General features: G+C 42.8%; 1 protein-coding gene across 1 annotated transcript in view; it reads right to left on the bottom strand.

The window, feature by feature from the left end:
• The window catches only part of LOC149790143 (phospholipid phosphatase 2-like), a 52,909-nt gene extending 37,361 nt beyond the window's left edge, over window positions 1–15,548 (bottom strand). Inside the window, exon 1 of the mRNA XM_089972124.1 lies at window positions 15,457–15,548. Coding sequence (XP_089828250.1) covers window positions 15,457–15,523 — 67 coding nt within the window. The 5' untranslated portion in view covers window positions 15,524–15,548. The remainder of the gene's footprint in view (window positions 1–15,456) is intronic.
• Window positions 15,549–15,776: the final 228 nt, after the last annotated feature.

The raw sequence follows: 15,776 nt of genomic DNA, 5'->3' as shown, positions 1-15,776 counted from the left end.
ATTAACCAGAGCCGGATTTTTCTACTTGGGCGAAGGAGATAAAATCAAGTGCTTCAGTTGCGGTGTGTCACTTCACCACTGGGAACCGCAAGATTCGGCCTACGTAGAACATGCTCGATGGTCACCAAATTGTCATTACTTACCTTAGTGGGACCGAGACATTGAAGTAACTTCTTACCATAATAATCTGTTCATGGATACTTTACAAGAGAACATTCGTGCTTTGCCTGTGGAGTTGAGAGAACGCATTTACCGAGAGCTGGTCAAAATACAAGTGAAACGTAAAGAACAATTGCATCCGTTACGTCACCGGTGTTTGAACCACTGGTACGTGAAGGCTATACAAGGATTGATTCAATTGAAAGTGTTCCATCGGACAGACATTGATCAACGATCCTCTAGTTTTAAAAAGGATTGGTTTGGTATGGACGATTGTAGTTACATCATTGTAAACGTACTGCATCGAATTCCAGAGGAAGAGTTAACGAATTACCAACATCTTGAACACAATGTCAACTTAGTGAAAGAGGAAACTTCTGAACGAATTGTAATGTGTAGATTAGTGACTCAACGATTTAAATTCGACACTGAAGTGAAACCATGTTTGTGCAAAGAGTACATTTCTTGTGTCAGACCAAAGAGGATTTAGTATGACCTATTCATGGATACTTTGCTAGAGAACATTCGTGCTTTGCCTGTGGAGTTGAGAGAACGCATTTACCGAGAACTGATCAAAATACAAGTGAAACGTAAAGAACAATTGCATCCGTTACGTCACCAGATCTTTAAGCACTGGTACCTGAATGGTATAAGAGAACTGATTCGTCAGAAATTGTTTCAGTGGTCAGACCTTGTTCAATACTTCCGGACCCCCGATGATCCACGTGTTGATCATTTTGGTTACTTCGAGATTCACCTAGAGCAACCCATTGAGGAAGACGAGGTAAAGGATTACCAACATTTGTTACGTGGAATCTACTTAGCGGAAGAGGAAACTTCTAATCGAAGTCTGAAGTTCAGATTACAGTATGCAAGATTTACATTCCCAACTGGAAAACGAACATCACTGGCTAGAAAGTACGTGTATTGCTTCCGAAACAAAGAGACTATAAAAACAGGCTGCTATGCCACGACTTATGTCGTATGTAATCCAACAGATTCCGTGGAAGGAACTCAATGACCATATTCAAACCGTGGATCATTACCATCAATTATTACAAGAACTGTATCCATTCAATTTGGGACGACAAGTGGTGTGTGTCTTAGTGACTTGTTTTTTGGGATTTCGTTTACCAGCCGATTCTTTGTGGACTCTTTACGATCAGTACTTACCACCTCCATGGCCTTAAATGGTCACGAAAAACTCCTTTTGCTCAAAGCCTTGCGGTTTCATCTGGATACTTCTCGACCTCAACAGGAAAGAAAGATTCGTCAACTTTTAGCTACCCAAGACGTGTATGACGATGTGTGTGTAGCTTGTGACTTACATCCCCATTGGACAGATGTCCGTGCCTGGAAAGAATGGGGTTTTGAGGCTTGGACCCAAGAAGTGGTCCAGTATGCACGAGAGTTATTCAAGGAAAAAAGTTACTTTTCAACCCGTGTTAGTGACGGTGCCAGAAGAACCCGTCACCCAGGACAGGACTGTCGTGGACAGGCCTGAAAGATCCTTTCGGGAGGACACTTGTGTGACCTTACCCCCTACTATAGAACTGGTTAGAACATTACCCAAAACATGTTGTACAGACACTTGTGTTTATTCCACGTTCATCGTTATCATGTGCCTTTTATCCTTGTACTTAAGCCTTTGGCTTTTATGTATTTTTGTCTTTCGTATTCATGTTTGAAAAAAAACATTCAATAAACGTGTTCTGAAAAAGTATATAAACTCTTGTCTTGTTTGTTTTCGTGTCACAAGAGACATTTCTCACACCATGGCTACCTCTACTGTCTCTGCTCCCTCTTCCTCTACTGTCAAAGTCATCGAGGAACACTTAGATCGTGCCAGTTGGGAGGCTTTGTATCTTCGCCATCCCTTTAACATGCTCATTGCTGGACCTAGCGGTTCTGGCAAAACCGAATTCGTCAAACGTTTGATCGAACATAAACATCATTTGATCGATCGGCCCCCTCAACGGATCGTGTGGTGTTACAAAGAGTGGCAATCGGCGTACAGCCTCTTGCGAGAAAGTCAAGGCGATTCCATCGTGTTTGTGGAAGGCATTCCTAAAGAAGACGACGGCATCGTCTCTGACTTCCGTCAAACCCATTTGGTCATTTTCGACGACATGTTAGGAGAAGACGAAGAAGAAATTAAATTGTGGTTCACGCGCAAAGGGCATCACCGTAATGCCAGTGTCGTTTACATCACCCAAAATTTGTTTCAACAAAGTAAAGCCCATCGTACCATCAGTCTCAATGCGCATTACGTAGTCTTGTTTAAAAGCCCTCGAGATAAATCGCAAGTGCAAGTCTTAGCCAAACAGTTAGGGACACCTTGGCTGACTCAGACGTACGACGATGCCACTCAAATGCCACACGCCTATTTACTCGTCGATTTGAAACCTACGACTCCCGAGGATTTGCGATTTCGTACCCACTTGTTTCACCACTGGTGCCAAGACGGAGGGCCTGTCCTGTACACGTCTCCGTCCTCGACTTCATTTCACTCCCCATCAAAAAATCTATAAAAACCTCAAACCCTTTTTCGTCTGTCTCACACAGTGTGAACATGACGTCCCTTCAGTCGCATCTTCCCGTCAAATTGATTCGTGCCTTGTATGGCATCAGTCGAGAAAAAGATCCACAAACACGAGCTCGTGTCTTAGAAGCTAGTCTCAAAGAAGTCTTACGATGGTTCACGGTGACGGCACATCAATTACTCCAAGGAATCATTCAGATTCCTCATCAAACCAAACGCTTTTTCGATCGAAACAAAGTCGCTTTGGTCCAACTGGCCGATCCCCGCATCGACATTCAAACCAAAAAACAAATCATTTTGAAACCTGGAGGGAGCGGTACTCTAGGAGGGGTCATCATTCGCTCACTCTTAAGATGGGATCCTAATGCCCCCAAAGTTATTCCCAAGACAAAAGTCCAACGAAGCCCCAAGAAGAAAAAGAAAAAGACCAAGTCCCCAAGAAGAATAACTTCTCCAGTGGCAGGACCCTCCTCTTACCAGACACCACCCCGGAAAAAGAAAAGAAGCCCCCAGGAAAAGAAACAGAAAAAAAGTCCCCAGAAAAAGAAAAGTCCACAGAAGAAAACTAGTCGCAAGAGAGGCACCTCGGCCAGGACGCAACCTTACACTCGCAAACCACGACCTGCCACGGCAGTGACTGCGTCTGCGGCAGCCTCACGTTTGTCCACTTCTCCGTTGATGTCACCAGGAACTGAAGAGTACTTGGAGACGTTGATCACACCAAGAACTTCTCCGTTGATGACCCCCAAAAGAACTTCCCCAGTGGCAGGACCTTCCAATTTAGCGGCAGTGGCTGCTGCTCACAAAGTACCTTCTCCCAAAATCAAAGTCCATGAAAGATCGGGCATGTTACAAAGTTTACTGGATTTGTCCAAGCAAGAACTGGCTCGATTTAGTCCGTTACGTACCCCTGCACGACGTGTCATGCCTGTCCTCAAACTAATACGCCGTAAAGACAATCAGTGGCGACGCGTTCCAGTATAAAAAAGGCCTGTGACCGAGTAGGGTATCAGTGTTTTTAGGTGCTCCTAAAGACTCAAAGATGTCACCCTCCAGAAAACCCCAGGGAAAGAAAAGGAAAGGACTGCCACCACGTTTAGCCAAACATGGGGACATGTTATCTGTCCTGTCCAAAGCTTCTCCACCCCTACGAAAAAAACTCATTCAAACGGCCTCCAAAGAGGTCATCGATACCGTGTGCGAATGCTGTTTGAACGTTTTGAAAGGCACGATCCCTTTGTCCAAACACCAGAAACAATGCTTAGGCAAACATCGTCACGTTCTTCGGAAAATGGTTCAAAAGAAATTTCCCATTCGTCAAAAAAAGAAGATGTTGGTCCAACGTGGAGGCATTTTACCTCTCTTGTTAGGCCCCATACTGAAAGGAGTCTTGGGAACCATGTTGGGAGGACTAGTGGGAGCAAGATAAAAAGGCCTTCGGAAGTCCCAAGATCTCAGAATCGACCCCTGACAACCCCTTGGAAGGACGAAAACTAGCTTTAGTGCCTTACAAACGATGGATGGAATACCATCGGTGGCAAGAACAACGCACCCCGCATTTACCTCCCAATCCCAATTTGAGCGAGATGTCCCAGTTACAACACGAATTGCAGTCCTTGATGGATCGCCAAGATTTGTCCGAAACAGAAAAATCGCAAAAGTACGGTCAACTCTTGCAATGACTGCAACTCTTTCACCAGAAAGCTTTAGACGAAACAGCTCTACCCACTCTGAAAGATTTTAAGACCTTGATGAAAAGTCCAGCACCATCACCAGTACCAGTACCAGTACCACCAGTACCCGTGACCAAGACAGAAAAAGGAGAAGAAGAAGAAGGGTTTCAAACTCCACAAGAAAAAGTACGCAAGTTAACAACACCACCTACCTCCAGAATTGGATGGATTAAAAAGATGATAGCCACCCCTTCTTCCTCACAAGAGAAAAAGAAAGTGAAGACAGAAGTGAAGACAGAAGTGAAACAAGAACCGATATCCCCCGCTCAGACATCCTTCTCCTCTTCGACACCTATTGCTGGCCGCACACGCAAAGCATTGCAATCCAAGAAAGTACCCCAAGAGAAAAAGAGTAGCATCCTCCAAGAGTGGGTGTCTTATTAACACACCAACCAACACAAAAAAATGGAAAAAGTCTTAGCCAGCATTTACTACGATACCTCCCATCCTGCAGGTTACGCAGGAGTTCAAAAATTGTATCGTGCTGCCAAAACGCGACTGAAAAGTCTCCGTTTACCTCAAGTGCAACGATGGTTACAAGAACAAGCTACCTACACTTTACACAAACCCATTCGACGCAAGTTTGCCAGAAGTCGCACCCGAGTGGAAGGCATCGATCATCAATGGCAAGCCGATTTAGCCGACGTCTCTCATTTGGCCAGCTATAATCGTGGTTACAAATATTTGTTTTGTGTCATCGACGTCTTTTCCAAATTTGCCTGGGTCGTGCCCTTGACTTCCAAATCCAGCAGCGAGTTAGTGCGAGCCCTGCAACGGGTGTTGAAACAAAGCGGTCGTCACCCTCTTCGATGGCAAACGGACAAAGGCACCGAATTTCTAAACCAAGCTTTCCAAAAAGAATTGAAGAAACGTGACATTCATTTTTTTACCACCGAGAATCCCGAAACCAAAGCCAGCATCGTGGAACGTTTTCAACGCACTTTGAAAGAACGCATGTGGAAATATTTTACGCATCACCACACTCTGAAGTACATCGACATCTTACCACACCTGGTGCAAGCGTACAACCAATCTTACCATCGAAGCATCGGACGTGCCCCGCAAGATGTAACTCCCGACAACGAAGTGCTGGTGTTTGAACGCCTGTTCGGTACGTCCCCGACGAGGGCTGTCCCCAAGAAAAGTGGAGAGTTGGCCGTAGGAGACTGGGTGCGCATTGGCAAAACCAAACGCACTTTCGACAAAGGTTACTTACCTAACTGGACGACCGAATTGTTTCGCGTCACTGGACGAGTGCATGGCCGTCATCCTGCCGTCTATAAATTGGAAGACATGAACGGAGAAGTACTCAAAGGAACGTTTTATTTGCCCGAGTTACAACGTGTCACCAAAAAAGAAGACGACGTGTACGACATCGAAAGCATTCTCGAACGCAGAACCCGTAAAGTGGGCAAACGACGTGTCAAAGAAGTCAAAGTACGTTGGAAAGGATATCCACCCAGTTTCGATTCTTGGATCGACGCTTCGCAAGTCATCGACTATAAAAAGAAGAAGTGACCATCATGCCCTTTCACACATCAGACGCAGCTACGTCGACCACTCCTTCTTCCCCTAGTTCTTCTGTGCAAGATTTACAAAAACAACCCTTGTGGGTGTGGTGTGGAGAACGTGTGCCGAAAACGCAAATCGTCTTTTTCTGCCAAATCTTCGTGGTGTATTGTGTCATCGGGGCAGCCATCGCCAATTTGAGTTTGCAACAAGGAGACAAACAATTGTGGACCATTTTATTGAGCAGTTGCATCGGTTACCTGCTTCCCAATCCCTCCCTGAAATTCTCCTCGAACGGGAACGTTGTGTCCAGTGCCAGTGCCAGTCACCACTCCAACAACAACAACCACAACCAGAACCCCATTTTGGGCGGAGACACGCCTCTGACGTCCACTAACCCCTCGGACAGCCACAGAACTCTGGAGTTATGAGTCACCAAAACCAATTTTACTTAACCTTACCCAGTGACAGTTCCATGGAGGTGTTTCCCAACAACACGTTGTGCTGTTACACGGCCAAATTACCTCAAGCCATCCCCTTAGATCACGAAGCCCATTGGGAAGTGGCTTTAGTAGAAATGATTCACCCTACACAAATCCAAAACATCACCGAAAAGCAAAACTATTTTGAGGTGGAAATCCTGAACGAACAATTACAAAACTACATGAATGACATCGGGTTTTCAGGGGACACAAAACCAGCCAGCAAACCACCCTTCATTATCTACACCGTGAAAATTCCGGCAGAGTTTTATTTTAGTGGCCAACATTTGGTGGACACTATTGCGGCCAGGTTCGAGTCAGCCTTTGGCAAAGCCCTGAACAGAATCAAAAAAAGTGTCACCCTGGAGTACCATAAAGTGGCTCGTCGCTTACTGATGAAATTTCAGGATACTCAACTGTTGTCCTTCAGGTTCAATGGTAGTTTGTTTGAAATTTTGGGTGGACATGCAGAAATGGTCGCAAACAATTGGAGCCCCGAGATCAACAGTAATATGGATTATTACAAAGCTTTTGGAAAACCGGTAGAACTGAACCAAGGACTGAATTTAATGTTTGTGTACTCTGATGTGGTGGAGTACAACGTGGTGGGACACACCTCCGTGCCATTACTGCGTGTCATTCCTTTCAAAGTGGATAGTACCACGACCAGTGACCAGGAAGGTGGAAACACCTATCACGTTCACCGGGAATTTGTCCATCCTCATTATTTGCCTGTCAGCAAGTCGTATTTGGACACGGTCAACATTGCTATAAAAGGAGATTTGGGACAAAATATTCCATTCACCAAAGGAAAAGTCACGGTGAAACTCCATTTTCGAAAACGGTTCTCTCACGACTCGTAAGTAAGTCATGTATCCAGTGTACCGAGGGGTTGCACGACAGCGAGGACACGGTTTAGGAGACATGTTAAAATCGGCCTTTCGTTCGGTGGCCCCGGTGTTGAAACCGATGGTGACACGCGGATTGCACGCCTTGAAAGATGCGACACTGACGCAAGGCAAAGAATTTCTCCAAAATGTCATCATCGACAAACAAAACCCTAAAGAAGCCTTCATGAGGGCAGGCAAAAATGTCTTGCTGCAAACGGGCAAAGACATTTTGGGCCGACGAGACACACCTATAAATGCCCTGCACGCTACCGAATCAGGCATTCAGCAAGGACAAGGCAGAAAGAGACGACGACGAAGAAAACACCCTTTCACCAGACTTCAAGCTAGAAAGGCCAAGAAAAGAAGAACCGTTCGAGACTTAGACGTTTTCGATTATTGAGACACAGCAACAAAAAAATGATGCACCGAGAGTCTTGCGCTTGTTCCAAGACGGAACTGGACCTGTTTGCCATGCCCCCCACCATGATGACCATGCAAGAATCCCAGTGGGTGGAATTTCATCCCGTCTCCTCATTGACCGATTCCGCTCCCATCGAGTTTGAAATCAAAGGACAGCCCGAAGATTACATCGATCTGAATAGCTGTTATTTGTACTTGAAAGTCAAAGTAACCGAAGTGGACGGTGACCCTCTCATTGATACGTCCAGAGTAGCTCCCGTCAACAATTTCATGCATTCCTTGTTCAGTGGAGTGGACTTGTACTTGAACAACAAACTTGTCAGCAGCAGCATGGATACTTACCCTTACCGAGCGTACCTGGAAAATCTCTTGACGTACGGAAAAGAAGCCAAAAACACTCATCTGGATGCTTGCGTGGTATGGAAGCCTGACGCATTAGGTGCAAAGTTCGACAGCACTACAATTGATGGGGATGCTCAAAATTTATCGGGATTTATAGAACGAAGAAAGAAAATTGCACTAAGTCGTAGTTTAGAACTGATGGATCGTTTACATTTGGACATGTGGTTGCAAGAGAAATATTTGCTGAACGGAGTGGATGTCCGCTTGAGACTGAATCGCAGCAGTGCCGCTTTCCATCTGTTGTCTAATACTAACGATTACAAAACTGTCATCCAAGAAGCCAGACTCTACGTGCGACGTGCGGAAGTGTTACCTAAAGTAGGTAACGACATCAGTCAGATGTTGAGCAGAACGACCGCCAAGTATCCGATCCGACGAGTGGAAGTGAAAACCTTCACCATTCCTAGGGGACAGCGATCCATGATCGAAGATCATCTGTTCCAAGGACAGCTACCCAAACGTTTGATCCTTGGTATCGTCGAGAATACAGCCTTCAACGGAGCTGTCGATAAAAATCCTTTCAACTTTCGACACTTTGGCGTGTCCAAGATCGAAGTCAGTCGCGATGGCAAGACCTTGTGTACCCGACCTTTCGAGCCTAACTTTACCCAGAACAATTACTTGAGATCGTACTTGTCCCTGTACGAAGCCACCGGACAGTTAGGAACCAACACCAGTCACGGTATTACGTACGACGATTGTGCAGGAGGCTATGCTTTGTGGGCTTTCGATTTCACTCCAGACCAAGGCAGCGACGAGGGACATTTCCACCCTATAAAATCAGGCCAGATTCGTGTGGAAATTCAGTTTGCAAACCCACCCCCTGATGTAACGGTGAACGTCATCCTGTATGCAGAATTCGATAATACCATAGAAATCAACAGTTTGAGAGAAGTCATTCTAGATTACTAGAAATCATGGAAGACTGTTATCCCTCTTTACCTAGTGGAGAAACTTTGGACATGAAATGTGAGGAGACCGTGGAAGGAGAAGAATCTCAAGATAAAGACGAAGAAGTTGTCATGATGAAGTCGAGATGGCCAGAACAAGAAGCCCATTTAGTCTCCTGTTTTGCCAAACACTTGGTCGACAAAATGACGGAATTGATCAAGAAAAATTGTTATGGATGTCAAAACGATCATCCCAGTCAAATTCAACACGATAAATGCCTGATGTTGAGTCAAGAAGAAAAATTGGACGAGTATCTGGACGAAGCTTGGAGTCTCATCTCGAACAAAGACGTGTTGCACCAGTGGTATAAAGACTTGCGTGAACATTCTTGTCCACCATTAACCACTCAAGAGATCCATCGTATCGAAGCTCTCCTGAATCAGAGTGAGGAAACAGAACGAATAACCGTTTATTCGTCAGACATTTTCAAGCAAAAAGTCAGGATCGAATTGACGATTTATTATTACCTGTGAAGAAGAAAACACACAAAACAATGGATACCTGGGAACTTTATTACCTTTTGAACCACAGTTCGTATACGGCTTCTTGGAATCCTGTCGTCTGTGCTAAAGATGAACTCCCTCATCGCAAACCTAAAGACCATCAAGCTTACGTGATCAACACGGACGACAGTCATCTCCCAGGAACCCACTGGGTAGCCGTCTACTTTCCTCAAGAAGGATGTGTGGAATATTTCGATTCGTACGGATTGCCCCCTTTGGAAGACGATATCATCGACTTTATGAGAAGAAATGCTCAGACTACCCGATTCAATAACGTGAAATTACAAGGCACAGATTCCTTGGTGTGTGGACAATATTGTGTGTATTTTCTGCATCATCGTAGCCTAGGCTATTCCTTAGAACATTTAGTGACTCATTTTGATCCTCGTTCTTCTGCTAGAAACGATGTGAAAGTGGATCGATGGTTTTGTGACCATTATGCTTATCTTTTGTCTCAAGCTAGGAAACGTAGTGTCCATCAATGGCCTAATGATTTCCAAAAGTGGAAATCACAATTTCATTCACAACGTTGTCAGCCCTGTTTAAAGTAGATTGTCAATTGAGAAAAAATGTTGTGTTTTGAAAAAAAATTGTTTGATGTTATCATGTTGGATTATTGTTAAAAATGTTAGAGTTGATGTTTAGTGTTAAGTGATTTTTGAATAAAAAATGTTGTGTTTTGAAAAAAAATGCCTGTGTGGTTTGTTTAGCTATAAGAATGTTGGATTGATGCTCTTTCATTTCTTACTATCCCTCTCATGACACTCACTGAACGTTGCGGCTCGAAAACCGTGTGGGGGATGTTTTCCTTCACGTCCGCGCTTTGACTTTAAGAACCGGGGTTGTTTCCAGTCTAACCATCCATTGTCGACTCATCCTCCTAAGAAGATGTGCTCCAAACTAGCTAAACTCAACGAAGCCTACGTGAATTTGCATAGGGTCAGACACAGTCTGATACCGAAGCCAGAAGAAATAGAAAATGTGAGAATGTTAAAAATCACTGAAGACCTGATAGAAGAGCTCTTCAGAGAAGAAATGAACAGGGAGAAAGAAGAATGGACAGAGAAGTACAGATTTCAGAGACAGCAACAGCAGCAACAACAGCAACAACAACAGCAGCAGCAGCAACCTGAAGCTGACAGAGGCTTTGTCGATTGTCGTATCGACACCAAAGAGTTCTTCTTCTCTTTCCGAAGAAGCAGACCTATCGCCAGAAAGTCTATCCTCAGAGGGCATCGCATTCTTAGAAACTGAAAAAGAATGCCATAGCAAACAAAAAAACAGCCCTTTTCAGGGCTACCCAATACTCTAGAAAAGAAATAACGATCGATTTGCCAATGTGTAGGTAGAGTAGTGTGAAAATAAACACTAACTCTTTATTGATAGTGAGAGTGTATGTGTTTGTGTGTTTGTGTTAGTAAGTGCTCACGTAAGTTGGTATGGATAGTAGATTAAAAATGATGTTTGGTTTTTTTTGGCTGTTAGAGGTGTATATTTGGGGTTAGATTGGATTGCTTTGCGTATGTGGATAGTCACTTGAAGTGATTTATAAAAAAATTTAAAATAGTGATGGGTAGCATAAAAAGTGAGTGAGTGTTTCTTTTAGGTCTGCGCGTTGTTGTTGTTTTTTGGTCATGATCTAGGTAAGATCAATTTTATGTTTTTTAGGGGGATGTTTTCCATCACGTCCGCGCTTTCACTATAAATTGAAACTCGCTGGGCAGTCTAGCTACCCTTGTTGATTGATCAACACAAGAATGAATAGTAGCAGAATAAGCAAACTTCTTGAACTCCAGATACATCTGGAATATGTAAGGCGCCTGGTCAATGAACTGGCTGCGGAGGCTATAATAGAAGAAGAAAGAATAAAGAAGGAAGAGGAGGAGAGAAGACAGAGGGAAGAGGAGGAAAAGAAAAGAGAAGAGAGGATGTTGTTCAATTTTCCCGAAACAGAGGATTGGGGTGATGAAGCGAATCATCCTCCCTCTTCGCTCCCCAGAAGAAAGGTGAAAGAAGACTGGGGAAGAAGATGCGTGTGTGGCGCAAGGCCAGGAAGGTGCAACCATTAGATAGGTGCATCTGGAGTTCAAAAAAAAACAAACAGCCCTTTTCAGGGCTACCCAATACTCTAGAAAAGAAATAACTATCAATTTGCCAATGTGTGTAGGTAGAGTAGTGTGTATATAAACACTAACTCTTTTTTAAGATCGTGTGAGGGTATGTGTTTGTGTGTTTGTGTTTGTAAGAGTAAAGGTATGTTTGTGAGAATAGTAGATTATGGGTTTCTTTATTGTTTCTTAGCAAATGTGAAGAGTATAGTTTGGGTTATATTATATGAAATGAAAAAGTAGGGGGGATGTTTTACTTCACGTCCACGCGTTGTTTGGTCATGATCTAGGTAAAATCCATTGTATGTTTTTAGGGGGATGTTTTCCTTCACGTACGCGCTTTAAGTATAAGAACCCACAGTATTCGTCGTTCAAACCATTCTACAAAGAAGATGGCTTCAAACCACCTGGATAAATTTCAATCATTGCAAGACGTCCTAGACAATTTGGGCATGATAGAACAAATGCTCGTACGACTCGTTGAAGACCACTATTCTTATAGTCCGCATAGAGTAAAAATGGAAATTAACAACTTAAGAAAAGCAAAGGACATGATTAGTGGTGTGATGAAGGAAATAAAGGAGGAGAAGGAGGATGAAGAGGAAAAGATAAGAATAAGAACATGGAACGAAAAAATTGAAAAAGAAGAAGAAAATGAGAAGAGGAAGAAAGAAGAAGAGGAGGAAGAGAAGAAAGAAGAAGAGGAGGAGAAAAAAAAGAAAGAAAAGAAGAGAAAGAGTGTTGGAGATAAAATAAGAAGTTGGTGGAGGAAAAGAAGAAATTAGAAGCAGAAGAAGAAGAAAACCCAAAGGCCCTTTTCAGGGCCAGCCATATTTCTCGAAAAGAGATAGCCTTTCCATTGCCTACCCCTTTTTTAAAAAAAATTTAAAAAAAAAAAATCCCATGTTCCATTCCCCTTGTCCCTAAACAAGCCCAAACTCTATTCCCCATGTTCAATTCCCCTTGTACGTAGAGTGACCCACGATTTATTCCCATGTTAAATTCCCCTTGTACGTAGAGTGACCCACGATTTTTCGCCATGTTAAATTTCCATTGTACGTAGAGTGACCCAGGGGTCCCTGTAATGCTAATTCCCATTGTACGTAGGGTGACATCCATTACTACTGGTCATGCTAACCATAAAAAACACATTTTATGGCACAGGAATGTGACATGTTTAGTTCATGTTCACTTCAAGTCATATAAAGTCTTTATTTATATAGTGATTATTTACTGCTTAAATGCGATTATTTACTGCTTCATGCGACCAATGGTATTACCATATCACAAATAATATCAGCCGATATCGAACCCACGCTCTAGAGGACGTTGCACGTTCGCCGACTCTGCAACTGATAAAATTGCATATATCGCTTACTTTCTAAACTGTACGTCAGTGTTGTCATAAACGTAAATGAGTCCAGGTATTTGCTGATGGCATGAGTGAATTTCCAGCAGTTTGATCCATATAGCAGAATGCTTTTCATATTTGAGGCGTATAGATCTAGTTTTGTCCTAAGAGAGTTCTGGTTTCAATATTCCATGTAGCATGGCAAGAAATGAAATCGGTTAGTTTTCGTCAATCTCGGTTGTATCCTTCCCGCCAAGGTGATCGGTGATCGCCTCTACTGCCTGCTTGGTGATATGGTGGATTGTTCGACTGTTGTTGTTCTTGAAAAGCGTAGTAATTTCTAGGTTTATTTTCATACCCATTACGACTGGTAACGCCACCAGCCTATCTGTCTTTTGTTGCATGTTTTGGTGGTGATTAAATAAAATAGAACATAATTTGCAAAGTCTAAATCTTCCGAGGCAGAGGATAGGCACCATTGAATTCCTTCAGTCCTGTCCTTGATTGTCTCTTTTATCAACCACTCTATTGCAGGGATGAATAGAAGGGGGGAAAGGATATATCCTTGTTTCATTCCGGTACTAACCTTAAAGTTGTCGGATGATTGGTCTTCACACATTGACCTTGCAACTGAAGTCGTAATGTTATGTAATATCTTAATGATATTTACCATTTCATTTACTATTCCATCAGTCCAAAGAATGTTCAAAAGTATTACTATGTATACAAAGAGGGAGCTATACTATTATATCGGCTCCTCCGTTATCTGTCATGGGGCAGATATGTAATCAGTGACAGAGCGACTTTTCCTTAATCCAGCTTTCTCTACCCTTATGATTTCCTCCAAAACAGTTGCAATACGATCTAAGATAATCCGGCTGAATATTTAACTGTTCAGAGACCAACGTAACTCCCCTCTGATTAGTACAATTTCCCGGGTATCCTTTCATTGGGATCTTGATGATGGGGCAAATCTTCCATTATTTAGTTGTTCTCTATGGGGTCCCTATCTTCTGAAGATCTTACAGATATCTTTTTGGTGTTTTATTGCTTTCAACATCTCTTCACAGATAACATCTTCGCCAGGTACCTTTTTAATTTTTAATTTCTTGATGGCGTTAGTTAGTTCTTCCTTCGTTAGGGAGTCTGTGCAAATAATCAGATCTTTTCCCGTCCCCGTTGGTGATATATTGGCATTTGAGGGGCTCTTGTCTATGGAGGACAGTCTCAAAATGTTTTTCCACTGTTTTCATTTCTCTTTACCTAATGAGATTGTCTTTCCATTTGTTCTTTTGATAGGTACATCTAGGTTGGTTCCACAATCGCCTCTCAGCCTTTTATCTGTTTTGTACTGGTTCTCGTATTATTCCGTTACGCAGCTCTTTCTGCCTCGGTTGCGAGATTTTCGGAGAATTGTCTCTTGTCATTCCTTGCGCTCTTCTTAACTTTTTTGTCATTGGCTCCTTAATCTTTGTCCAGATTCTCTTTCAATTGCCGTGATTTCGTTTTCAACATATGGGCTTTAATGTATTTCCTGTGCTAAATCGTTTCCCATGTTGACCGGCTGATCAACTCCTCTCTTTTGTAAATTCCGTACCCGATAACTTATTTTGCTGCCTCTTCCATTATAGCGTTAAAATCCATAAGTTTCATTTCTCCTTTGTCCCCAGGGAGACTGTACCAATCTCGCAGAGGCAAGATCAATTCTATTTCTTTGTCGGGATTGTCCAGCCTGGAGGTGAAAAAGTGTTTCTTTCTAATGCTCCCTAAGAAGACATTCCACAGCTGGAGTTTGGGTTTGGTCACGAGTGGTTTGCGTCACTTCCGCCATCATCATATCTCATGGTTCTCACAAACAGCAGGGAGTGACGCCAAATTATACGAATGATGAGGTGGCCATTCCAGGCTTGAGTCCTCCCTTCGTACACAAACATCGTAAATTCAGTTGTAAGCACACTCTCCCCAATAGTAACCAGAAACATAGCACCATAAAAAGTATGAATACTAGCACAAGAAGAAACAAATAATAACAATTGGAACATTAACACCTTTCTTTCTCCGAAATTTCATACAATCCAATTGTCATTTTGTCTTCCCGCCCTGCACTGAAAATAAACAAAATAATATTCAAAACAGCTTGGAGTTATTCCAGTGACAAGCTGTTCAAATTTGTAGATCAACCACCAGTCTTCTATCACCCTCACCCACTCTAACTGTCCAAATTTACAGTAGCTTCAACAGCTTCCAACACCTGCCTAATATCACCCTCACCCCATCATTTTGTATAAATACCCCGTCTAAACTGTATGCATCAGCCGGTCGCCTAAATAAAACACAACTATTTTAATATTCTATTTTATATTCATGTGGCAATCTGTACATAATTATTTGTTTATTTTTACTCACCTGCCAGGAATATCCCCACATCCAGCACTATCCCTATGGCACGATACTTCCCTCTGCAGGGCGACATTTTATTGACACCATAAACACTCCTAAATGAGAACATATATATATCAGCCGCGATGTTTGAACTGGGTCATATGAGTAGAGAAGTTCTATTACCATATACGTCTACTTGTGCAACACTCTACCGTGACAACGGCAAATCCCGTTCTTAACATAGGTTATTAAGGCATGGACCGATTTTTCCCGGACTTGAAATTCATTTTTTTATTATTTAACTACTTATGTAGCAAATTTAAATATTGAACTATCTAAATCAT

Source organism: Sinohyriopsis cumingii, chromosome 10 (assembly GCF_028554795.1).
Source record: "Sinohyriopsis cumingii isolate HCF-2022 chromosome 10, ASM2855479v2, whole genome shotgun sequence".
NCBI classification, from domain to species: domain Eukaryota; kingdom Metazoa; phylum Mollusca; class Bivalvia; order Unionida; family Unionidae; genus Sinohyriopsis; species Sinohyriopsis cumingii.
Note: the sequence above shows the minus strand (reverse complement) of the source record. Positions and strands in the feature narration are given on the sequence as shown.